Raw genomic sequence first — 26,795 nt, 5'->3', positions numbered from 1 at the left:
ATGAGGCTGCCTTGCTGCTGACGGAAGGACCGCACTCAAGAGGCAATGAAAACAACTACTCACATCGTGTGCAAATATTCTCTCCCTCACTCTCTGATATTCCTCTTCTCTCTCTTCAATTGATTTACTTCGTCTGTCATCTCTAAATGGATGCATTCTGTTTTGCTGAACAGAAAAAAGAAATCAGGAGGGTTATCCAAGTTGAGCTGTTGGAAATCTGCAGTTAAGAAAAACTGTCAGCTGAGAATAATAAATGTTCACTTAAGCAAATGGGGCGTGAAAAGCCTTACTCCCTCTGGTCCCTAAGGAAGCCGTGGTGGGGTACGTGTGTGGTGTGTGTGCCATGCAATGGCAGGGGATGCTTGTTACTCCTGCTTGCTCCCTTGCTGGATGCAAGTAGCATGGGAGTTTCTGGAGTGTAAGCTCCTGAATGTGCCTCAGGTATTCAGTCAGTTGGCTACGTGATGGGTCATGAGTCATGGGCTCTGTCTCCTTAGCAAACCTGTGTGATTTTGACTCCCCAAAAGGAGGCAGAATGGTGGTGAGAAAAGAGGAAGTGGCTAGTTCAAGATGGCTAAGAGAAGAAATGGCTTTGAAAACGTGGGGACCGGAGAAACAGAGCAAGGCGGTAAAGAAGGGAACAGGCAGAATGGAAGATGGGGATGCTACTTCTCTGCATCCTAACTTGTATTTTTATTCACTCAATGACTTATTCTGTGAATTGCATCTGGGATAAAAAGAGGAACTAAATTCAAAAAGCTTGTCTGCTGATTAAGGTCGATGTCAAGAAATCTAACAATTCAAAGAACCCAGCATGAGGACTGCTGTTCTTCCCGCTGAGCCACTTCCTGTGTCTCTACCGCCCTCCCATCTTATTCCTGCCGTTCCTCCCCAAATGCCCTGCACTAACCACGTCCATCCATCCATTCAACAAACACCCACTAAGTACAGGACACGGGCACATGTTCCAGAGTCAACTCGAGCCATGGTGTGGTTTGATGGTGGTGGCAGGAAACGAGATACAAATGACGAACGGGTTTTTTTTTTTTAAAAAAAGTGCGTCAGAGATGCACACACAGGCTCACGGTGACTCACTGTGGGTAATTAAAATAATAACTTGAGTGAGACGCAGATTGTCTTACCTTTCAGCATTCTAAAGCAAAGTCATTGCCAAAAAAAAAAATCTATTTGATTGTCAGAGACATAAAGGGTAACTGTAATGACATTTACATGACTTTCTACTGTTCCTCTTATCATTAAAATTTTGTTTTCTTTTGCCATTTACTTAGTTTTCTTCTTAATCACCCTGGAACCCACCCCCTCCATCCACAGAAAAGTCTCTCTAGCCTTGTTGAGGTCCCATGAGTAAGGCTACTCTAGAACAATGTAATGTTTTGTCACAAGCAAAAAACACGTAAGGAGGAAGTTCTGCTCCAGTTCGTGCAAAACAAGCAGACAACTGACATGGACGATAAAACACGGGAAGGGGAAGGGGTGGGGGACTAAAACCTGAACTCAATTCTTTGTTGTGAAGACTTATTTTAGGAGAGTTTGCAAAATCCACCTGGCCTCACCATAACAAGGTTTGTTGTTAACAGCTACATCAGTTGATCAGCGGTCCGTATTGACAATCCAGCTCAATGTGTGCACAACGGAAGGATAAAGCTGTAGGGAGGGGAACGACTGCCAGAGTTACACAGACACCTGGAAATGCAACTGACAAAGCTCTTCCCATCAGCTCGGAGCCTGCGGCATCCCAACCCCCCAAGACATGCAGCAGAGCCGGCGTCAAGCACCACCCATGCAGCCCAACACAGAGCCATCGCTGAAGCAACCAGGATGTGGTGTTCTGCTACCCACTGAATGCCAAAGAGGGAGGCGGGGGGAGGGGGGCAGGAGGCTGGGGGAGGGGGGACAGTCGTTTCAGAGGCAGGGGAGATTTGGGAGGGGGAGCGGGGACAACAGAATGACAAGAACATCAGGCAGCCCACCTTCAAAAACAACAACGTCAGCCACTCTCAAACTTGAGAACCAACCTGAGTGTCTTCTTTATCAATACTAGAGTTATCTCGCTTCAAGATAAACCGCTTCTGGGATTCTTCACCTTTTTCATCTTTTAAATGTTCACAAAACCTTTGCTCTGGTCTGCCAGCAAAGTAAAACATATCAATAAAAAAAGTTTTTCCCCCTGTTTAAAGTTATTTCTTAGTGTTCCCCCCCCGCCCCGCACAGTGGCATTCAACTTTAAAAAAAAGTGTACACGTGGTTTTGATACTAGAATTGCTGGCAATATACAGGTAGGTAATAATATGTCACTTCACAGGTGTTGTTTGAATACCTTTGGTTGTTTGGAATTCGGAGTCTTGTTTGCTGCATGCTGTTCACCATGGCTGAAGTTAAAAAAAAATTTTAAAGGCCTGAAAATATATAGTGTATAGATGTTTTCTATAGTTATTTTGACCTCCATCACTCCTGAATTCAATCAAGTCCCTGCCCATATTCTCAAGCAACTATACATGCTTAGAATTTGGGATTACCACATTAATTCACAAATGTCTGGAAACTAGAAGAACACTTTCTTTTATATCTTCCTATTATATCTTCCCTTTCAAGAGCCTTCTGAATCTGTAGTGAGAGAGAACCATCTATGAATTATTTCCATCTTTCTTTAATGACAAATGCTCTGGAATCTGGCTCCAGTAGACTCTGACATCCTTGACCATGTCTTATAAATCAGTTCAGTAATAGGGGAAACTGGAGATATTTAGTTTAAACAACTTAATGTCTGATTAGCATGGGGAAAATGCTCCAAGCAGTTATACACTATTGATTAGTCAATTGATTTTTTTTAAGGTCCTCTTAATCATTTTGTATTATTACAGGAAAGGGCTCCACTTCCCTGTTAATTTCCCACAGGCATCACTGCACACCAAAGAACTCAATGAATGACTTGGGCTTGAGTTCATCCCAGAGGAAGTGCTAAAATGTTCATTCCCCAGTTTAGGAGCAGTTGTAATTTACGGCTGTCATTAAAGTGTCTCTCATGTCTGATGTATTACTCTGTAAGTCCCCTGGGTTCAGTATGTATCCAGTCATTGGGAAGCCATGTCACAGCATCTATTGTTTAATATGACCAGCAATTAAGGTGACCAGTAATTAAGGGAATCTCATCATTAGCTCCAAAATAAGCAAACAGCACTTTGAAAACAAAGGAGCAGTTTAACTGTATAATTCAAATATTGATGAGAAGCATTGTTTCCTTAAACACACATACATAAAGTATAATAATAATTGGGGAGCAGACAAAACCAGAAAACTGAAATAATACCAGTTATAGCTTCTAGAATTGTATATAATTTCTGCAAAGTGATATCATTATCTTACTCAATCCTTGCAAAAAAACTTTGATGTAGGAAAAGCAAATATTTTTTGCCTCTTTTACAGATAAAGAAACTATCCCTCGCTAAATCTTTTGACTCCAGTTTATAGATTCACCCACTAAGCCACAGGCATCAAACAGCCTATTCACATCCTTGCAGAGAAGTGATTCAGTCTCTCTCTGCTTCTGTTGTACTCAGTGGGCTGGAGGGCCTCACACCTCAGGATAAAGAACAAAAAATCTGCATCATATCATCTTCAATATCAATGTAAATGTTTTCCACCAAAATTAAGATGTAATAAAATATAGCAATTTGGAAGTGCGAATGTGACATTTTAACATCAGAACAGAGTAAATTTGCACTTTATAATGAAGAGGTCATTCACAGTAGAGAAATTAAATATATTTTGGTGGAGCACAGTCACAGGTCACTTCAATTACTTATTACGCTATAAAGTCTGACAATACTAGTGTGAATAGCTACAGGTCGCTGTAAACGAGAAAAATTCTCCAGGAGCTTTTCTTTTTTCTTTCTTTCTTTTTTTTAGGAGCTTTTTTAAAGCTTCCCAACATTTTCAACCACTTAGGTGTTGTTATATTGTTTTCTTTCCTTTCTTCTTAATTGACGTATAGTAAATGTACAATATTATATAAGTTACAGGTGTACAATACAGTGATACCCAAATTTTTTTTAAAAAAGGCTTTTTTAAAGCTTCCCAACATTTTCAAACACTTAGATGTTGTTGTATTGTTTCTTATGTAGCATGTAAAATTAGGATATTAACTTAAGTACAAACGCTGATAGTATCAATACTAATTAAGCCTCTTCTAATAGCCCCAAGCTCTGTAAACCTGATAAACTCTAGTCAATGAAATGATTTGCTGACTGCTAAATATAGAGATATACTTCTTTTATTTGTTGCTAATCATCTATAAATGTTCATTTAGAAATGAAATGGTCTAAGAACGTGAACTTTTGGATTCATGACCATAAGGTGAATTTGCTTCAGACTAAATTCTTCTTGAGGCAGAAAATCATTTAGAGTGAGATTTCAGCGTAGTAACCAGAGATAGAATGCAAGTTCCATGTGGGTAGGGACCTTGCTTTTTAAAAACTGAATCCTTAGTGCCTAGAACCGTGTCTGGCATATGGGAGGCATTTGGTTGGATGAATAAATGACTCAATGTATGAATGAATGAAAATTTAGCACAGCTATAAAAAAATCACAGTAATTCAGGGACAGATCAAAGGATCACTGAGTAAGATATACAGTCACAAATGTTTATAAAACAGAACAGGAGAGAGTTTGGTTAGTAGGAGCATAAATTCAAATTTAGAGGGACTTCCCTGGTGGTCCAGTGGTAAAGAATCCGCCTTACGATGCAGGGTACGCGGGTTTGATCCCTGGTCTGGGAACTAAGATCCAACATGCCGTGGGGCAACTAAACCCACGCACCACAACTACTGAGCTCCCGCGGCTCAACTAGAGCCCACGTGCTGCAAACTACAGAGCCCGCATGCTCTGGAACCCGCGTGCCACAACTACAGAGTCCACGTACCCTGGAGCCTGCCCGCCACAACTAGAGAGAGAAAACCCGCCTGCCACAACTAGGGAGAGGCCCTCATGCCGCAATGAAAGATCCCGCGTGCCACAACTAAGACCCGATGCAGCCAAAAATAAATAAATTATAAATCTTAAAAAAAAAATTTAGACCATTAGGAACATCTTTAAAAATCAGATTTATGTTTGGCTTCAAGTCAATTGTGTTATTAAAGAAAAGCTTTTCACATTTGAGGATATCTTGGGAAAAGAGGTGGACACGGGAATTTTAGCTTTTCTAGTTTGGGAACTTCTCAGTTAAAATGTCATTATAGTTACGAGAGAGCTATTCAACCATTATTTTTGAAATGTCATCTGCGTTTCTTCATAGTGCTGATTTTCTTTTTTTCATAGCAGGAAAAATACATCCATCACATAAGCAAGAGTAGTCAAAGGAGCTTGTTTGAATCAATAATGGAAATATTATTTAGAACAACAATATTTGTTACTCTGATATAAATTATGCAAACTGCATCTTGCACGACTGCTTTTCAAGTATTTTGTTTAAATTTGTTTTCAAACATTAGAAACTAAAAGTCCAAATTACTAATTCCTTCTTGATTTTCCAAAAATATTTTGAAAGGTTAGAAAGTAACCATTTGAAGTTTGCATAAAAGGAATAAAATAAACCTAATAAGATTTTTCCAGGTTGATTTTATAGAGAATTACCTAGAGGTAAGGAGTAATTTTAGGTTTAAACTCATGCAGGCTATAGTTTATTACTGAAGTATTATATGTGATTACACTAAAGATTACTGGTAATGCACCATTATATTAGCGCTTTTAAAAATCCTTTTTTACCACTAATTTAACATTATAGCAATATTATTTCTTAGCCATAAAATGAATGGAACTAAACTAATATATCATGGACCTTTATTTAAAATGGTAATGAATTATTTTTAATGTATCAAGATGTAACTCTAAGAAAAACTCCTCAAGGCTTCAAAAGGTCAAGGTATTTATTAAATTAATGATAACTAGCGTTTACTATGTATCTCATGGCCATGCATTATACATGTCTACATTTTTTTTTCCTGGAACATTTCAGTCCATGAGTTATTATTTTTAGCTGTCTGTTTATCATTATCAAAAAGCAGAGAAAACAAATTTAAGGTTTCTTCTTTTTTTTCAAAATTTATTTATTTTATTTTATTTATTTATTTTTGGCTGTGTTGGGTCCTCATTGCTGTGTGCGGGCTTTCTCTAGTTGTGGCAAGCGGAGGCTACTCTTCCTTGTGGTGCATGGGTTCCTCATTGTGGTGGCTTCTCTTGTTGCAGAGCACAGGCTCTAGGCGTGCGGGCTTCAGTAGTTGTGGCACGTGGGCTCAGTGGTTGTGGCTCATGGGCTCTAGAGCACAGGCTCAGTAGTTGTGGTGCACGGGCTCAGTAGTTGTGGCTCACAGGCTCTAGAGTGCAGGCTCAGTAGTTGTGGTGCACGGGCTTAGTTGCTCCGTGGAGTGTGGGATCTTCCCGGACCAGGGATCGAACCTGTGTTCCCTGCATTGGCAGGCGGGTTATTAACCACTGCGCCACCAGGGAAGTTCCTAATGTTTCCTCTTGATTAAAAGAAAAATAGTTTCCTCTTCTTAAGTTTTTTAAAAAAGTGTTTTCCCACAATTCATAGCAGGGTCTACTGTGACACTCATTGATCATGTGTGGTGAGCAGTACTGGCATTTCCATTCTGTCTTGGCATCCCCAGTCAAACTTTTCAAAAGTTAGAACTAACTCTTCATTGTTCCTTATTAGACAGAGCTCATGAATTGACAGGCAGTATGGCTGAATGAAATACTGTGTAAGACCATCAAACTCTATCTTCTCGTCAATTGATTCCAATTTTAGTTAGATTTCTTTCACCTGAACCTTAAAAAAAGCTGAGGATGCTTTATTATTTTTTAAAAATCTTTTTGATCTACAAGTATTTTCAGTGGTTTACTCTCACTGCCATTTGGTTTCCATTTCTTGAAACCAAATGTATTACTTCTCATCCAAATAGTTCAGTTTAATCCCTCCCCTCACATACGCACAAATGAAGAATTCAATTCTGCTAAATGCGGAGGAGCACAAAGGGACATCTTTGAATTTCATACTGAATAATGGAAAGATGGTCATCAATATGCATGAAAGGTTGCTGTGCACAGCAGGGTGAAATATTTTGATGTCAAAGACATTCATCAAAAATATTTTAATAGTCAAACATATTACAGAAGTCTGTGTGGCCCTGTTCCCTTAACACGTGGAAATATTCAATTACGATACTGACAACTGATATCTCTTATTTAAAAAAGTCCTATGTTCTTTACATATTTCATGATTTCCACTTCCACCTTGTCATTTTATACCATTTTATTCTCTTTTAAATGAGACTACGCCTTAAAAATTCAGCATTCTAGCATTTAAGTTTGGAAACCAAACATCTTCAACCAACAGACTACAACTTCTCTTTCTACTCTATGCCCCAATTCCACCTTTCCTGAAGTCATGGTGACACACTCACGGCCTCTCCACTAGCAGAAATCTTTTTTTTTTTTTTTGGTCATTTGTATACGTTCTCTGTTGAAATTTCAGTTCATTCTATTGACCATTTTTATTTTTTGAATTTTATTTATTTTTTTATACAGCAGGTTCTTATTAGTTATCTATTTCATACATATTAGTGTGTATATGTCAATCCAAATCTCCCAATTCATCCCACCACCACCACCTTCCCCCACCACGTTCCCCCCTTGGTGTCCATACATTTGTTCTCTAGAAATCTTAAGATTAATAAGACACAGGAAATACACCAAGAAGATTCATTGTACCCAACCAGGCTCTGGCCTTCAAGTAGGCCCTACAACTTCCCCCAGGGAGAGTGCTAATGTGACTGCTCCTACTAAAGGTGGATCTGGAAGCAACAAAGGGAGTCTGCAGAAACTGGGCCTAATTCTGCTCCCTATAGGAGGCCAAGGTGCTGATGGAAGGAACCAAATCACTGTAATCTGGCTCCCTCCCAACTACCCTACATATAGGAAAAGACTATATGTAGTATTTATATGTATAGTGAACCTCCCTCTAAACTCTCCCGAACTGTATAATACAGATAATGTCTTTACACATCTATACACACAGGCTTGCACTCACACACCATGTAAACCTCAGTCTTAGCTGAGTGGCAGTAGCCGTGGATTTCAGTCTTGATCTTCTGCGAAATGACCAGGTAAGATCAAGACACGAACCTCAGTTTTCTCTTCTGTAAAACAGTCTAGCTTTATCTACCTAGAATGTTGTGAGCTAGACAGATAGATAGATAGATATACAGATATTTGGAAAGTATTATTACTGCATGGGAAAGCTCTTTTTTAAAAAAAGTTATATTAAGGATATTAACATTATAGAAGGTACGTGCATGTTTCATTTCCAAAATCAAACAGTAAATTATATGTTCAACACTCAAAGACCCATAAATAATTTCAAGTTGTGAAAGGAACACAGCACACTTATTTTCTCTCCTCACAATGTATGTCTGTCTATCTACAGACACATGTTCTCTGAGGTATTTGAAAATAATAATATGAGAAAATATATTTTGAGAGACATGATGCAGAGTTTGACCAATGTTAATAAATAAATGTCTTAACTTTGAGCTGGACTATTGTTTAAAGAACTAGGTTGTCTGTTCAGTAAATAAAATCCCACGGTTTTCCTGAGAGTAATGTGATTCTTAGTTAGGTTTCTGACCTTTGGCTTAAGGTCAGATGATTTTTCAATGCTATTCCTATAAAAAGTGCAGAGTAAATTTGTCCTTTTTAGAAATGACAGGATGCCAACCAACCGCTCACAGATTTCCAAGAGGCACTTGAAGGGATGCTTAGTCCTCTTCAGAGGATTAGTTAGCAAGCATCATATCAGGACGCTGCTCAGTTCATTCCTGGTGCCACTCACATTCCGAGACAAAGGAAAAGAAACACAACAGATATGTGGGAGGAAAAGTATGGTTTTTTTTGGTTTGTTCTGGTATAAATGCACTCCATCACCTGCAGGGAGTGAGTGCTTAAGGGTCAAGAACTGATGACTCCCATCTTCAACCTGAGTCCCTTCAGGAAACTAAGCAGAACAGATGTCCACTGACCCTGCTGTGCTGCTGGCCACTCCTCTCTGGTCTGCCCCCTGAGAAGGGGGCAGTCCCCCAGTCCTTTTCATACGGCAGTCACCATCCATCACCTCAGGGATTCTTAGCAAAGTCAACTGGGCTCAACTGCTTCACTTAGAGAGAGGCTTTGCTTAGCACCAGAACAAGTTTCATGGTTCTTGTGATTTACCTAATAGCCAGCTCAGTGCATCATCCTTTCCGCAACGAACAAGCAAACTACCACAGTCACTATAACGCCGCTCATCACTCCAGGCCAATATCCATGTCCACACCTCTCAGGAATCGGGACCTTGTGCTCTTGAGCACTGGACTCTTAAGGTGTCACCCCCAACCTCTGCCTTTGAGCCACTATTCTTGTTTCATGGTTGCAGGGGCCTGTATCCTCTTTCCGCAGTAGATCTGCCATTTCCTTTCCTTGCTTTGCACTCTTAAGAGTAGGGGATTGGAGGCAATGACAGTGGGTGGATGTGAAAGACAAAAGAAAAAAATATTCAAGAGATGACAACATTTTAACATGAAAATTATCTGGAGCTAGTTAAATGGTTACTCTGACATATGCAAAGACATTCAGATACACGTGGGATTTTCTCTGCCTATGACTGATCTTGGCCCTTTGGAAAATACTAGTCAAAGTAGATGGTTTCTCGTCTCCATATGATACACCCTGAGCATACATCTTTTCTCTAAGAAGGAGAAAATGGGGGCGGGGGGGCGGGTAAAAATTATCTAATAAGAGAACAATGAGCTGCTTTGGGCTAAACACGTAGAAAAATAAGCAAAAGAGAAAAAGTGAAGATCAGAGAGAGAAACAAAGAGAAGAATAAAGCTTCTCATAAAGAAAATAGACCCATATATTTGTAACATTTAAATATTTTTTAAAAAGCACTGTTCATCTTTTAGCCTCAATCCTCAATACTTATCAAAAAACTAACATGATAGAGAGTAAATACATTCTAAATATCACTTGCACTACCAAATTGCACAGACCCTAGTACCTCTGCCCCAGATTTCCAAGGGGCTCATTTGGTGTCACCACCTAATCTGACAGTTAACAAAGAATGTCAACAGAAAAAATTTAAAAGTGCTAGAGAGTGAAACATATTTCTAGCAATAAACGGGGGAAAGAGAGCCCAACAAAAGCTGAAACAAAACAAAACAAAACAAAAACACGTAGTGAGCCTCAGCTCAAAAACTCTGTTATTTCAACAAAAAGCAGTCAATTCTAATGAGAGGCATCCCCAACCATTCAGATCCAATTCGTGGAACAACAGATGTGCTGGATGGCTGTAGGCAACATACACTCAGCTGTTCTCACCCTGGCTAGCCCTGAGAATCAACAAGGATGCAGTGGTGCCAGGCTAAGGTGACTTTCCTTTGCTAAAGTCTCTAAAGTGCATCAGTTCACTCAGAAGAAGGCACCTTTTTGGAACGTATCCCAAATGAACATGATTCTTATTTTCTACTCTCTCAGGACTACTACATCCTTAACCCCATGCTCCTGTGGCTATGACATGAAAACATGCATTTGGACAATTGAATTGCTTGGAGCAGTCATTTTGTATTAACACAATGGATACGTTTATCTCCTGTACCGACATTATCCATAAGCGTAGCCTTTTCATTCTTGAAAACACAGATCGAAATGGAGTACAGGAAGTTTCCACTGGATGGCTATCACCCCCTACCAAATACGGCATCTTTTTCTCCCCAAATATCACATCTTGTAGCAGTGATAAATACAGAAAATCTGGCAAGAACTATCATTTTGTAGGAAGTCTCTGTTATTTATTGATACCACTGAGTTAATTTTCAAAGAGATCTTCTCCCTCAATCATTGTTTCTTATCAGACAACAAAAGACTTAAGAGTTGAAAATTCCAACCAATCCAGGAGATCTTGCCCAAGATGTTTTGGACGTTTTTGCTTTAAAGAGAGTTAGATTATTTAAGAAAATTGTTCTCAGCATTAGACACACTGGTTTAGATCCCAGCCACACTGAGCATTGCTTCTCTGTAAGTCCAAAATTGAACTTGAGTTTGTGCTTAATGTTCTTCTTCTGTAAAATGAACCTCTAATGACTTATGTTATATGTTTTTAATATTAAATGAAATAACATACATTAAATAAGAGGTAAAGTACCCAGTGCAATTGAACAAACATTAGGTAATGTTCGTATAAGAGATTATACCACTTAACTAACCGAGAAGTCTGAGATAAGTTTTTTCCATCATGAAAGGATGGATGTATTATATCTGAAGACATTAGAGAAAATACTAGAAGTGAGTGTGGTACACACACGTGTACGTATAATCCTCATAGTCTGCTGTCGTGACTTAAATATTTTGAACTTCAGGTGAAACTATTTTCTCTCCATGCAAAACTTAATATTTTCAAGTCACATTCTATAATTACTTGAACTGCTGACAATCTAGAAAAACAGGGATTCTGGAAATAAATCCCAGCCAGTATCTAGCTGATATGCATCCACGCCAGAGGAACACCTTATACGCCAGTTCAGTGTCATTGAAAAAGAAAAATTAAAAGTTAAATAAGAAAGTGTTTTCTCTCCCTCAGCCCTCTAGTTCATTTTTATATCTTCCATCCACGTTTTGCTGCATTTCTCCCAAGCTGCAGTACCATTTAAAATATGCATTTGTAACGTATTTGCTTCAGAATAGCATAAAACTGTACACACTGAAAAGGTATTCCTAAAACACAAAACCCACAAGGAACCATCTGAGGAATTTCCATCTCAGCCTCCCTCCTTTATAGAAATGGCAACATTTTCATCGAATAATATATCTAAATCAATACGGTCCCGACGACCATCACAGGCCAATTGCGCTGATGGCACAACTCCTGAAATTTTCAGAGTCAAAGAAACGCCAAGACACCTAGAACTTGAAGAGATGTTCCCTTTCAAACTTCAGCTCCATGAGAACATGGCAACAGACTTCAAACATCAAATGTATCATTTCCCACAGAACAATATTTATTTCTCCTTTCTGAAACTGCCCAAAGTGATTCAGGTCCTGGAAATGTGACTTGTTAAGGACATTTGTAAAAGGACATTTAATTCATCCTTTTCTCTTGTCCTAAAAGATATTAACCTCTCCCATCCCCATCTCAACCCCAGCAAGAGCCACTCAAATCGAGGACGGTCAGAAAGGCATCTGGAATAGGACAGTAGGCCTTGACAACTGTGGATGAAAGAGTATTAAGCTCAGCTCTTCAGAAAATACCTTGATTGTCCATGACATACGGTCATTTCTTTTTGTTTAGGACTCACAGAGTGAGGATCAAGAGCAGGAACCAGGCAAAATGTCTAGCAGCCTGGGCATTTTGTTGTAGCAGCAATACCTAAAGGTGTACCCTGCATAAACTCTCCTTCTGCTCTTCCTGGAGGCATGAACACATGGGGTCTATTGGAAACTGGCCATTAAAAAAAAAAAAAGAAAAAGAAAATCTAGTGCTCTTTTGGAAGTGAAGAAGTCTGATATTATGATAACAGGATGCTCACTGGCAGAAAATAAAAGGTTTAAGGGACAAATTATGTCCTTTAGTGGTATACGGAAACTTGCAAGAATCATAAGGATTTCGAGAAGAGCTGACCAATAGAACTTTCTGAAGAAATGGGAATGTTCTATATATGCTGGAACAGGTGCACTTGAAATGTGGCTAGCCTGACTGAGGAACTGAATCTTAATGCTCAAATTTTATTTAAATTTAATTAACTTAATTTAAAATGTAAATAGTCATACATAAGTAGTGACTACTACATCGAACTGAGCAAGTTCAGAGTCATCACTCCGAGTTTACTGAGAGCCTTTATACACCGGTTTATTTTCTCAAAAACTGTTATACAAGGAAACAGGTCTCAAACATGTGTATTAATATTTATGACTATGCGATTGCAAAATCACAGTGAATTAAACATAAATGCACTATCTCTACTAGTTGAAACTGTACCAATCTACTTGACCTATGGGCTTTTTCCATGTCTGTTATGGCCTTACAGAGAAAGAGGTGAAATTAGAAGGAAAGAGTCACTTGCTTGCCTATTTTGCAATCAGTGTGTCCCTGCATTAGTATCAGAACGTCATAAGAAAAACCAGAATGGAGAGTGAAAAACAACAGCAACAGCCAGGAGTATCTGATGGAGAGGGAAGATGTAAAGGATTAAAGGACAGTAATCTTTCATTCCTACTACTGTTCGGAATAGGAGGTCCATGTGCCAACAATCAGATAAAGTGGAAAGCTAATACATTTTAAGATGTATTTTGCCAGCACAGTAGAATGCAACCACAGGACCCAAGAATTCTGAAGCTCCAAGGGCCTTTAAACATTATCCATTTCAAACTCTCCTGCAGATAAATAAGCAATTTGAAGCCCAGAGAAGTGAAGTGTTCAGTGTTCCTGAGATAATAGCCAACCTCAGTCCCAGATCTCCTAGTCTGAGTTCTCTCCACTATGACTTTCATGCTCATTCTGCTGAACACAGACTGAGTCTTGAGCAGAGAAAGAGCCTCATCTCCATCCCAACAAGTCCCAACCTCCAGTGAGTAGAAAATAATGTTTTAACCATGCTGCTGTGCTTGATACAAAAGTTCCCTTCACCAACACGGCATTCCTAAAAACCATGCAGTTTACACAGTTTACCAAACACTGTGAAAAAAGAAATTATAATACACAGATGTCTTAAGAGAATGCTTTATATAGGGACGGTTTTTGAGTTTAATGTGTATTTTTGCTATGAAGGTGGTTTGTGCTGTACTTAAAGGAGACATGAGTTCAAGAGAGACGGTTCCAAATTACCAAAGCAAATGACTACTCATCTTACGCTTTTTGGTGACTCAGTGGCACCATGAAAAGTCATTAAGATAGAAGCAAACAATTACTGAAAGGAGCAAAACCAAACAAGCAACCTCCTTTTAGATCCAGAACTTAGATATTAGCCAGCTCAAAAACTCTCATTTTACAGGTGAAAAAACTGAGATGGCAGATTTTAAATGACTTGTTTCAAGTCACACAGCTAGTAAGTAAAAGAATTGAGTCTTAGAGGCAGGACTTTTGTCTCCAGGTTTGGAATTTTTTGTTATTCTAAAAACCACACTAAGATCGATGTCTATAAAACAGAAAAACAAAGAAAAGGACAATTATCCTATGTATGTCATTATTGTTTTAAAAAGTCTGTTATTTTTCATTGGAGGTATATTTGACATAACACGTTCCATGTTTTGTATGTAATCACAGGGATTACTGATGGAAGGAAGAAAATTGCGTTTCACGAGTTATGTAAAAGATCAGGCAATAAATACACAGTACGGCCTAAATTTTATCGACTTTCCTGGTCCTCAGACAATCTTCTACAGATAAATGCCACTACTGCTGATAAGAGCAAGAGATAAATAACACTGCACATTTTAAATGCCATGTACTTTGAATTTTATACTGTGCTCTTATAAATGAATCCACAAGAGAGAAAGCAAATGCTAAATAAATACAGTGGTGGGGCTTACATTCTTGTGTTGCTGGTTTTGTTGATGATGACAGATTTCCCTGTTTGATCCACGTTGTGATCCAACCCAAAGTAAGCTGCCACTCGATGGACAAGCATCCTCTGATAGGACGACATCTGAGGAAACTTTTTATAATGATTACTGGAAAGGAATACAAGAAACAGCAGCATCAGCAAATTCGTTTCTGGCCTGTAGTACCTTTTAGAGGCACACCAACAAAACCAGTTCTTTTTCATCCAAACCATTAAGCTTATTTCATTTCTGGCATCACGTGAGGTCCTCATTTCCAGACACATTTTCCACTGACAGATGTACTGATTAAGTTACAATAAGTGTTTTTGTTTTATAGTTGCACATTTCTCAGACCACAGAGAACTTAATGTCCACTGGAAAGTGTTCTGTTTTGGTCCAGGATACCTTATCAACAGAGCCAGGCACAGGACAAATGACATGACATAATACGGGACTGCAGATGCCTATCTGGAGATATGTCATTACATGGTTGACACTGAAAGCAGTACAATTATTTCCAGGCATAACTGACTACAGCCAGCTGGCGCCCATTAAAAAACTATAATAAAAATGAAAAGGGTCGCTTCTTGTTACTGCTACTCTATGCTAATCAGTGGCCCCCTGTTTATAGCCGTTTTGTCAGGAATTTAACAAGCGGGAGCACACACGGTCCAAGCAACAATTCCCATCAGCACATAGCTCCTAACTCCAATAGCATCTCTATTTAATGAGTCAGCAAACACGTTAAATAATGTTTTATCTATCCCTAAAAATCTTTCCAGAATGAATAATTAAACCCAAATACCAAACTAAGACATATCAGATTAATTAACCGGCATTGCAATTTAACATACTTGTTGTCACCAATGAAATCAATAATTTCCTGCTCCATTTTCAAGAGTATCATCCTGTCTCTGCAAAATAAATGTTAAAATGAAAAGGCTTTATGTACTTTCCATTCCCAAAGACTTAACAATTTCATTTATATGTATGGAAAAGATTGTTTAAATCTATGTGGCTACAAATCAGTATCTAACTCTTCTCTGGAATATGCTGTCCAAATACCTGTAATTCCATTCTGTTTAAGATTATTTCTCATCTCATTTGTTAAGTATTTTGTAATATTGAAACTCCTGTAGTTTTTAATATTAATTAAGGCATGCAAGGTATTAGGCCCATAAAACACATCAAGTAAATTTTATATTTTAAATTGATAGGAAACTGGAACAAAGCTAAGCCTAAGTAGTTGGTTCTATAGCTGTACTGATGCATATTTGGTTTATTTGACATTGATTCTCATCCTCTATTTTTTCCCCTTAATCAGTATCTCTTTGTGACCAGAAAAGCAGAACTTGTAAACTGTAATTTATTCATTGGCTAAGTACCCAGGAATTAAGACTATTTATACACAGTACACATGCAAACTATTTGCAGAAAAAAGAAAATACAAGAGACAGTTTAAGACATCAGAGAAGAAGCCTGCCTTTTACAACTCTCTTCTTAGAAGTGTTTGGATTAATGAGTTTGATTGTAATATTCTACTTGACTCTTCTAGAAATGAGAGGTTTACTTAATAATTTACCTGGAATTATTCTTTAATGTGTTAATCAGAAACTCGTGTAAGTCTATGCCTGTAGAATCCGTATATTCTTGGCTGCAATCTGAAACAAATAGCAGGATGGAGTTGTCAGAAAGGCCGATGGGGAGGTGGGGTGGAAAAGGTTTTCCCAACCTTTCCCGATCCCTTTTGCTCAGGTAAACTTTAGGTGAAGCTATTGGTGTGAAAGATACATGTTACAAAACTAGCAACCTGGTAATATTACATCAGGATGAAAATTAGATTCGGGGATTGAGAACACCCAGTAAATTCCCAGTGTGAAAAGACCCAACTGTCATAGGAGAGGAAGTGGGCACAGTCTGGGTGGGTGGGTGGAGTCAAATGTCATGTGTTCATTCTGTGCTGTCAATCAGCAAGGGCACGACCTCCCTGTGACAGTGAGGGGTACTCCCAACCCACAGAGAGAGCTCTCAAGAGTTTGAGATACCATGGAACTCTCTTTCTCTTAAAACAGAGAAGGCAAAAACTGAAAGTTCTGTTATAAGACTGTCTAAATAATAATCAATACAAAGTATAGGAGGGCACTAAATATTTCCAAGTCTTTCAAGTCTTTTGATGCTGGCTAAAGCTTAATTTCTAAAGCCATCTTAGGAAGCTGTACTTTTTTACTCTTGGATACACCTTGGTTTTAGATATTCAGCAGCAGAGATAATCATTATAGGCAGATATGTGGTTATAGAGCATAATATGAGAAGTAGTTGTCATTTCTCAGCTCATCAGATGCCCTATGCTCCTTCAGTTATTTTTTAAAAAAATAGTCTACTGCCAAGCTATTTATTCATGGTATTCTTCATTTCAACTTAGTTTTGTTTTTCCCTCTCTCTCTTTTTTTGGTTTTAGTTTTGTATAATTATACGTAAGGCAACAATTTGAAAAGCCCGGATTGTAGATTTGGGGGTTTTAGAAGGAATAACTTTTGGGGAAGAATTTTTATTGAAGTAGAAGTGTGTATATTTTAAATGAGACATTATGGAGCAGTATATGGGTTGCAGAGACCAAATTCATCTGTGCCAGATAAAATGTTAATATGTGTTCCATTGACATTGGTATATACATCTGTGCTTTGGGGATAACAACACTTACCACTTATCGACTGAGAATTGCTAATCCACTATCTGTTTCTTAAGATAAACATGAAAGTTAAGATATAAAACTGGGTACTATTACTGTTCATCAATTCGAGTTAACTGGACTAATAAACCTGAATTAAGAACATATTTATAGTCACTCCCTTGTACAAACTTCTCATTGAAAATAGGATATCCAAACGAATATCCAAAGAAATATGTGATCCTAAAAGTAACCTTTCTAGATACACAAAAATGACACCATGAACAGAAAAAAAAATCAAGGTCACATCACCTTTTACACACACACATACGTACACATATAAAATTATATGCAGAATTTGGTGGGAGGTGACATGTGTGTAAAATCTATAATGTATTCTGTGACTATTTATGCGTCCAAATTAAGTTAAGGAAACATTTTCACATTCACCTTTTGATAACATTCTGATCTTGGGTTTTTCACAGGTTTTATCTTTGTTTTTATCCTTTTCTTTTTCTCTTTCAGAGTCATCTTTCCTAGATTTATCATCCTCTTGCAGGCTGGGAAAACTGGAAAGCTGTAAATGAATTGATTCCTGTTGGGGAAAAAATATAATAATTTAGGGCCAGATTTAAGAATCTCTGTCTGGTTTCCATTTTGCATAGAGATTATTAAGAACAGGAAAATGAAAGCCAGGTGCAGATTTTTTTTTTCTTAAATGGTAAAAAATTAAACCTGTCAGAAAAATAATTGCCCTTTAAGGTGAATTAAACTTCAGAAGTCAATGGAAGGTCATGAGAAGTATATAGTACTAAAACTTTGCCTCATGAATATTAACCATAAGCAAGTTAAATTTCCGTAGATAACAACACTGATTTTCTCTACAGGTTTATTTTTAAACACCTAGGAAAAATTTTCTTTATCAATAAGCTTGCATCACAGCTCCTGTCATGTCTCAAAAAAAGAAAAAAAGAGGCTTCTGCAGTTCTTTTCTATAATTCCTTGTAAGGAAAAATTGGCACAAACACAGACAGACAGATACTATGAATCATAATTACAGAAAAAACAGACATAAATAAAGGCCATGACAGCCAATTTACAATTAAAAATCTGTTTTAGAACCATATCAATAATGATTTCTATCACTATGAAAACTCAAGATATAGAATTGCAGGAATCCTAGGTATGGGCTATTATCATACATTGTTTACAAAGGCTATTAATAAATCATCGTAACATATGGTTACAATAAGCACTGCCTTTTAGAAAAGGTAGAAAATAGGACTATATTTTCCATCAGTTATATATAAATATTTAATATTATTTTAATTCTAGCATCAGTTAATCCTTTCCAAGATGTAAGATTCTCTTGAACTGATGCTTGGTTGACCATTTACAGTATTGGGACTGGATCCACTTTTATATTTATTGATTTTTCACTGAAAACAGATCATTTTGTATTAACTCACATATCAGCCATTTGGTTGATAGTATGTTCACTGTTTTGAAGAAGAATGAGCCAAATTATGTTTTTCAGTTTTATGAAAAAACTACACTATGATTAAAACTATGACAAATGAGCCAACATCAAGCCCACTGGCTCTTATGTAAGAGACGATTTGATGGGAAAGCTTTCTTCTACTAGCGACATTAACATTTATGATGCAGGAAAAAAATATTCCCAATGACTAATAGTGTTTCTCACTGATAACTAAACTAATGCTCCTCTACATGTGACTAAACTATGCCTCTACATCCTCAAATTATGGTCAATCTGGGATTCTTAATGGTTCTTGGTAAGTCTGGCTAATCTAACAAGCAGAAAACAAAAATCCTCCAAAGCCAGATTTCTTTTTTGGGAGAGGCTCCATTGTGTATTCCAGGCTGGAATAAAAAGTCACCATGTTTGGAAAGATGCATGATACAGAGGATGAAATAAAACACCTTCTCATGGTAAATATTTATCTTTGCCGGGTTTCCTGATATCCACATGTTTATCCTCGGGATGGACATATACAAATTATGTAAAATGGAGTGTAATTTGATTGTAAGGTCTTTTATCACCGGACTTAGGACAGAAATGTCTCAGTCTGCAGAGATTCAGGCAGACTTCGGGGTTACGGTTTGCTTCCACTTGTTAAGGAAACAGCTGGAACATTTCTGGCTCTGAGTGGGGAAGAATCGATTCGACAGTGGATCAGGGGAGGAAAGTGATGGTACCAGGCCATGGCAGTGGTCTCATTGCTTCTTCAAAACCGATTGAACCATCCAGCCTCGGTAAGTTTGAATCTAAAATCAAAGAGGCTTGGAAATATAAATGTAAGAGCACAGGCTGAAGGACATCATTTACCAAAAATATGTACAAACTCATGCCGTGTGTTGACAAATACCACACTCAGAAACATACCTGTCTTTTCTACACATTCTGGTGTTGAAAGAACACACAAAAGTGCTATAGAGTTGGTAAAAAACAATCTGTTCTTTTTTAATATTTTTATTGATATGCTCAATAATAAAATACAAGTATTAATAAATACATCGGTACAGGATAAGTTTATATCCAACAACAGGAAAAGAATGATTCAAGTTGCAGTAATACACTGATAGGTAAATAGTATAACATTAGAAAAGCAAAACTCCTTTAACTTAAGGACAGGCTGAACCATCAGCTATGGGTCTGAGATCAAGTAATACAGGTAGCAAGAGTTTTTCCCACGCAGGAAAATGAAGGCAGTTTTCCAAATACTGTGAATATACAAACATTGGGGAAGCAATACAATCCGTATACTGTATACTTCGGCCAGTGTTCTCAGGGATTCAGTTCCCACATTTTGTTTAAGTGCCGGTAGTACCTAATGAAGGCATTGCATTCAAGCTCAAAGGTCTGCTTCTTTATTTTCTAAAAAAAGTAGCACGGCCACTCGCTTATTTGTGTGTCTATCAGCCCCCTGCTTCCACCACACCTCAGCCAGTCCAAAGAGAGGCTTGCAAGCTCTAATTTCTACAAAGCTAGTCTTAGTTACTCAGCTTGGAACCAGCAGGAACAAAGCACCGTTTGCCTCTTATTTCTCTGCACCAATTGTATGGAGAACCTAGACTTAGGTCCAGGATGGGCATAACGATACAGATGATCTCTTAAAAAATTTCCTCCTGGTACTTGTCAAATAGGATAAAAAGCAGATGAAATCTATAAAGGCTGTCCTCCTCTGCCTGGCATTAGAAGTGGGGGACCACTGGGGCATTACTTCTCCCAGGGTCTGTCATTCTGCAGTGTTAACATATATTGTGTGCATTACATCACAAGCCATCAATCAATGTTGAATAATATAAGCTGTGATATTCACATTATTCCCCCTTTTCAATCTCCCTTAAAAGAAGAAGCACAAATAAAATGCTGAACAAAAGCCACATATTTCTCAGAGCCCAAGTAAAATAAAGCCTGTGTATGAAACATAGGGATGGCTACTGAAAGCTAGCCTGCCCATGGCTTACGACATGGGTGGCTTATTAAGGAAATGAGGCTAGGGAAAAAAAATACTCTTAGGACAAAATCTATAAGGAATTTATTTTTGGTCCTTTTAAAGAAAGTGCTCTCAATGCTCTCTGTACCCATGAGGAGAATTTAGACTATTTTAATTAAAGTAAAAAGAGCGAAGCAAAACAAGGCCCAACAAAAATAATGCTATCTTAATCAATTTTTCCTCCTCTGGGCTCAGATAAATCATTTTACTTGTCTTCACTGCTCTCAGCCTCTGATAAAATAAGGAAAATTTTTTAGCAGCAAGACCATTTTTATAAAAATGAATATGATGCCTGAAAGGCAAGCAAAAATAAATACGATGTGAAGTTTCCCATTTTGTCACAGAAGGGTTTTGTTGGAATTTGAATTTTTAGAGCTTAATAGTCTTGCTATAAGGAGCAAAAATAGGTATTAAGGATATGCAGCAATGTATTAATAATATTAACTCAAATTCACCATCATCTCAGATTTATTTCTGGACAATTTTTCCAGTAGTGAGAAATCTCTACCAAAGGCCATAAAAGTATGTCTCCAAAACTCAATGCACCTTATTCACTATTTCTGAAGTTTCATAAAAGCCAAGATTTGTGTTTTTATAGGCAAGTGCATTTTGGGGAGGTAAGAATCTCCAATAAGGAAGGAGATGGGATACTTGGGACTCTATTTGGTTCAGTTTTATCAAGAGAGAGCCTTTGAGGAATATCAGCACGACTGTGCTTACATTTTAAGTTTTAATCTAAATTCTTTTGAATTCCTTTCCATTGGCAGTTTTCAGAGGGTCTGGAAAAAAACAAATGTAATACTTTGTGACAAACTGTTCAACTAATATTGAATGTCTCAGAAACAGAGGATGAAGCCAGAAGACTTTTTCCTTCTTGAACTGTTTTTTGCTCCCCCAAAGCACTATTTAATGCCAAATGAATACTCATGCACACAAAGGTAGATCCCGTTCATGCAATGACCCATAATGACAGGGGGTATACCTGGTCCTGAAGACTTTCCCCTCCTGGTCTGGCCGAGGATTCTTCACAGACAGCAAGGCTGCGAGTCAGTTTACCTTTCCCTGCTCCTGACTGGGGAGGGAAAAGAAACGAGAAGGAAAGGAAAATAAAGAAAAAAAACCCAGGATATATCCTCAGGCTGTCGAATCATCTCCACCTTCTCTGGACATTCCCAAATCAGAGTTTTAAAAGCAAGCTTCAGATCCACTGCTCGGTGCTGTCTACAATGGCTCCAAGCATCACCCCCCCGTGCTGATGGGGATGCAGTGTCTACACTGGCTTAAAGCATCGGACCCCTGTGTTGATCGAGATGCAGGTGGAGGAGAATGTGGAAGGATGAATTTAAGGAACATGCCTAGCAAACTGTGCCCATCACACTGGAAACGTACAAAGAATTAATTGCTGCCTTTTCATGAAAGTACAAGGAGAAAAAGATAACACAAATTAATTTCTACTAAAACTGAGTTTGGAAGTGACTTGACTGAGAAGATGTTTTAAAAGTTGAAGACTGTGTCCTAAACACCAGAACCTGTTTACTTCAAGGCAGAAACTAATTAGACAGACTAAAACATTTCCCCCAAACTTGATTTAAAATGAAAAGAAAACAAGCAGCTATTTGTTTGTAAAGCACTGTCAAGTCTGCCAGGATCATATATATACACTGCAGCTATGTGAACCCTAAATACTCTAATTAAAAAGCCTATAGAGGGACTTCCCTGGCAGTCCAGTGGTTAAGACTTCACCTTCCAATGTAGGGGGTGCAGGTTCGTTCCCTGGTCAGGGAGCTAAGATCCCACATACCTTGTGGCCCAAAAACCAAAACATAAAACAGAATTCAATAGACTTTAAAAATGGTCCATATCCAAAAAAAAAAAAAAAAGCACATAGAGCAGATAGGCATCAACACGACCCCATTAAATGCAGGCAGCACCGGTGCAGCCAAGATCCACATACAGCCACGTGAATCCTTGGCAAATTCTCTAACCCTGATGTTAATCCACATGCAACCATGATATCAGGTCAATGCAGAATTCCAGAACCCTACCTTGGATTTTCTTCTCTCTTGGTTCTGAGCCGCCAGTTGCCTCTGTAGGTTAGAAACAAAATCAAACAAACAAACAAACAAACAAACAGTCCACCAACAACCAGGAGAGGAGAGGGGAGAGAAGGAGAGAAAAAGATGTCACCAGCGTTGAAAAATCAATAACAACAGCAACAAGGTATTATAACCACCAGGGAGGACTCCCCCAGCTCTTGCTTCCCCAAACTTTTCACCATTTAGCTTTTCTCATTCCCTCCTTACAGCAGCTCCTGGGGAGGGGAAAAGCCGGCCTTGAAGGCTTTTTTGGCCATTATGCTGTTATCAGCCTCTGCTCCCTTTTTATATAAAAAGAGTTAACACTTTTGTAGTTTGGTTTAAAGAAAATCGATACAGGTTATTTGCAAGTACAGTTTATTTTCCTTCTACCAAATCTCCTTCTCTCATAAATCATGAGTATTTAATCATATCACTTTTTCAGTACCGTCAATCACTCCCAAACTTCCCCCTACCCCTTCTAGAGCATTCTTTCTCCCTCTCTCTCTCTGGCTGGGAATTCTAGGCTTTTCTGCTAATAAGAATCGAAGCTTAGCCTGCCCAGGAAGGTCAACAGAGCTCACGTCTTTGATTTTTCTTAGTCTGTCATGAGCTGTATTCCATGGACTACAAACCCATTTTTATAACTCAGCTAGTGTAAAGCTGCCTCAGAAGTCCTCCACAAGCTACTTGAGGTGATCTGGAAATTAATATGGAGAAGCTGTGGGCAAATTCAGTCATTAAATATGTTCTTTGGATTTTTTTTTTTTTTTCATTTCAAAGGGCATTTTGACCAGAATGCACTGTTTGGTCAGAAAAAAAAAAAAAAAAAAAGAAAACAAGACTAATAATTGGAAAAGGAGAAGATTCGTTTTATGGATTTCCTATTTGTTTTACTAGTCAAACTCTTTACAAGCAAAGAAAACCCCAAACCTTCAGAGTATCTTCAAAATGAAAGAAAGGGATGCACACAGTGGTATGAGAAATGGGATTTCTCCAGGCTCACCTGTAATTCCAGTTTCTCCTCCTCGTCCAGACTTTCGGATTTAACCACGCCATTCTCTGGAGTGGCCGTCTCCTGCTCAGGCCCGCCTTCCTCCACTATGGTCTGACTCAGGTCTCCTGGCTCAGACATTCTCCCAGATGCAAATTAAAATAACAAGATTTGACACCCTACAAGGTTAAGACATCAGAAAGTAATGTCAGCACAGGGTGAAGTCTTGACCGTTATCCTTGAGATATTTGATTTTTCCCTTTGTACTCAAATTCGAATAAGCAACTCCAGCCTCCCTGACAATTTTATACAAAAGGAGAATAAAACAAGATGAAATCAAGTACCCAAGACAAACGCAAGAGGCAGATTCAGTTGCCCTGTCCACGCCCCTCCAAACACATACACATGCTCTTGTGAATACACCTTGCCGTCAAGGTGGGTCAATACATCTTAAAATGAGACATGAAAGTCCCACACGTCTCCCGGTCCCTATGCTCCTCTACAAAGTAGAAGCAAAAGAAGAAGAGAGTATCTCCCCAACTCTTCCTCCACTTCTGAGTCGGGAGGTGGTACTAGGTTCTGCAGCATCTCTAAGATGACTCATAAATCATTTGCAAACTTCAACCACAGACATACCTTCCTGGGTACAAGGGATTCAGTACACTCTACAAGGGGCAGAAGTCAATGTAAGAGGTAATCATTCAGTATACACATAGGATCTAAATTTGGCAGTAAACCTTTCAGGGACAACAGTTTCAGGCTTCACAGTAACAGTGACGTTATTAAAAGCAGAAGCCCTCACAAGCCCTGTCGGTGGCTGATGCTGGAGATTCTGCAGAAGGAAGCTATCACAACTGAACTCCGATGCTCCAGGCTCACAAGAGACGACTACACAGACACTGGAAATGGCTTTTCAAAGTGTCAGCCTGTCATTAGTACTTTCTTCTCCCTTCGTCCATAAAGCCCTGACACTTGCCCTTCTGATGTGCTGTCAAAGGGGGCTCCTGAATAATTTAGCATTTACTTCCTCCTCAATTTTTTTTTTTAAAGAAAAACAAGAAAAGAGAGAAAAGAAAGAAGGAGGAAAAGAAAGAAGAAAAGAGAGGAAGGAAGGAGAAAGAAAAATAGAGAAAGACCTTGTAGCCTAGAAAGTCAGTTTTTTCACAAAAATTCCCAAGTAATGACTGCCCTGTTCCTAGTCATTACAATGGTAACTATTACTGGACAAATCAGTGTCTTGACATGTTTCTCTGGGAGTGTTTATCATTTACTAGTTCAGTAACTTTATTTCCAACTGGACATAGGAAGCACGAGAAAAATCTAAATCGCAGTAATTTCTGTTGCAAATTTGCTAAGACCTACCATGACAGGACAAGCTCACTTGGCAAAGGATTGTGGGAATGGAAAAGGAAGTTTTCCTCAAGGATGGTACTTGGGAGTCTGTGAGGGCCTGGTGAGCAAGGCTCTTAGGTTTGGGGAGGTTTGAGGATATCCATTCAGTGTATCTGACAGATCTCTTGTATTTCAGTGACACCGGGGATGTGTGTAGTTAACCAAACAAAAAGTTCTGTTTCCCAGTAGCAAATAGTTTGTTTCTCAATGTACTGAGTGGGGGGAGGAGATGGGACTTCTGTTGCCCTAACTTTTTTTCCAGAGGGTTTCAATAAAAAACAGATCGTGGCCAGCTTTAAAAAAAAAAAAAAAAGAACAGGTTGAGCTCTAATTTTACAAACACTAAGGCAGTTGAATCCCTGATACAGATCCTGTCTGTTTTGGTTGCCTTTCATGAACTGTTTTATGCAAACAGGCATATTTATAGAATGAGAAAAATATACAGATGAGATGACAGCCATCTGATGACAGCCCTTTACCTTTTGCGCAGAATTTCTGCTGTCGGTCTTGGCGACTTACGAGCGGCTTCTGTCCTTCTACGCTGGGAAAATCCACACGAGGGATCAGAGACAGCGGGAGTCCCATGTCCCCATCAACAGTTCAAAACGCCCATCTCCGTGCGATTCCCTTACACAGCCTGACACATCATCCACCTGAAAAAAGACGAAAAGTCAATAGTCACAATAATTGCAACAACCATGGTAAGGGTGAGGGACGAAATAAACAAGACTGGGTTTCTAACACTAATGACCGGCCTCCAGCAAATCAAGTTCACAGCTTGATCCACTCCACCTGTCCCGAGCTGCCTGCTTCTTCTCTAATGAAGGCTACAGCCGGCTGTTCAAGTCAGAGCGGCACCCACGCAACGAGCTAAAATTAACAATTGCATTATGCACCGAAGATTACTCACTTCAATTTTAACCTTTTTTAGTGAAATCTCGCACTTTATATTAAAAAAAAAAAAAAAACAAGCTTGTGTGTTTGCCTCAATGACAATCCAGATCACCTATGAGCAAAAGTCTTGCCTCCGTTTTTAACCAAAGCTTTTGTCTTAATTATAGATCAATATAATCTACCTGAGTGCTGTTCCTGTGACTCTTTTCTTCTGAAGGTTATCCTAAGAAGGCTGAAAGATTTTTGACTTAATGAGGCATCAGCTATAAAAGTGAAAAAAACAAAGAAAGGAAAAAGAAAACTTTCACAGTGGTATTGTTGAGAGAGCTCTTTCCTCTCCACTGACAGTTTGAGAAGAAAATTTCCGAATATTCTCTTTGCTGTGTGAGCATCATTTACCCGCCACCTACTGGCCCCTCCCAATCAGGACTGCCACCGTCAGCTGGGCATTCTGTTTGACAGCAAAGCAACACTGTCAGAGGGATTCAACAGATTTGCAAACTTTGAGCCTGTTGAAAACAATCCCTGCTATAACGTGCACTTTCTTTTTCTCACAACTCCTACAGGAGCAGCGGCAAATACAGCTCGAATGCAAAGAGAGAGACAGA

The 26,795-nt window shown here is 38.6% G+C and overlaps 1 protein-coding gene across 4 annotated transcripts in view; it reads right to left on the bottom strand.

Annotated features, from left to right (window-relative positions):
* Nucleotides 1–26,247, bottom strand: part of ARPP21 (cAMP regulated phosphoprotein 21) — a 118,451-nt gene extending 92,204 nt beyond the window's left edge. The window contains exons 1-9 of one of the 4 annotated variants that reach the window (XM_027088270.1): nt 25,773–26,247; nt 23,914–24,080; nt 22,878–22,919; nt 21,815–21,904; nt 17,762–17,906; nt 16,226–16,304; nt 15,498–15,557; nt 14,632–14,772; nt 2,037–2,145 (exon numbers count right to left, since the gene is read on the bottom strand). In XM_027088270.1, coding sequence (XP_026944071.1) covers nt 2,037–2,145; nt 14,632–14,772; nt 15,498–15,557; nt 16,226–16,304; nt 17,762–17,906; nt 21,815–21,904; nt 22,878–22,919; nt 23,914–24,042 — 795 coding nt within the window. In that variant the 5' untranslated portion in view covers nt 24,043–24,080; nt 25,773–26,247. Of the gene's footprint in view, nt 1–2,036; nt 2,146–14,631; nt 14,773–15,497; nt 15,558–16,225; nt 16,305–17,761; nt 17,907–19,771; nt 21,612–21,814; nt 21,905–22,877; nt 22,920–23,913; nt 24,081–25,772 lie in introns of those variants that run through there. The other 3 variants (XM_027088267.1, XM_027088269.1, XM_027088268.1) reach the window with 3 other exon arrangements.
* Between the last annotated feature and the right edge of the window lie 548 nt (nt 26,248–26,795).

Source organism: Aethalodelphis obliquidens, unplaced genomic scaffold (genome assembly GCF_003676395.1).
Source record: "Aethalodelphis obliquidens isolate GAN/ISIS:26980383/991018 unplaced genomic scaffold, ASM367639v1 scaffold62, whole genome shotgun sequence".
Taxonomy (NCBI): Eukaryota; Metazoa; Chordata; class Mammalia; order Artiodactyla; family Delphinidae; genus Aethalodelphis; species Aethalodelphis obliquidens.
This window is presented reverse-complemented; position numbering and strand designations above follow the sequence as displayed.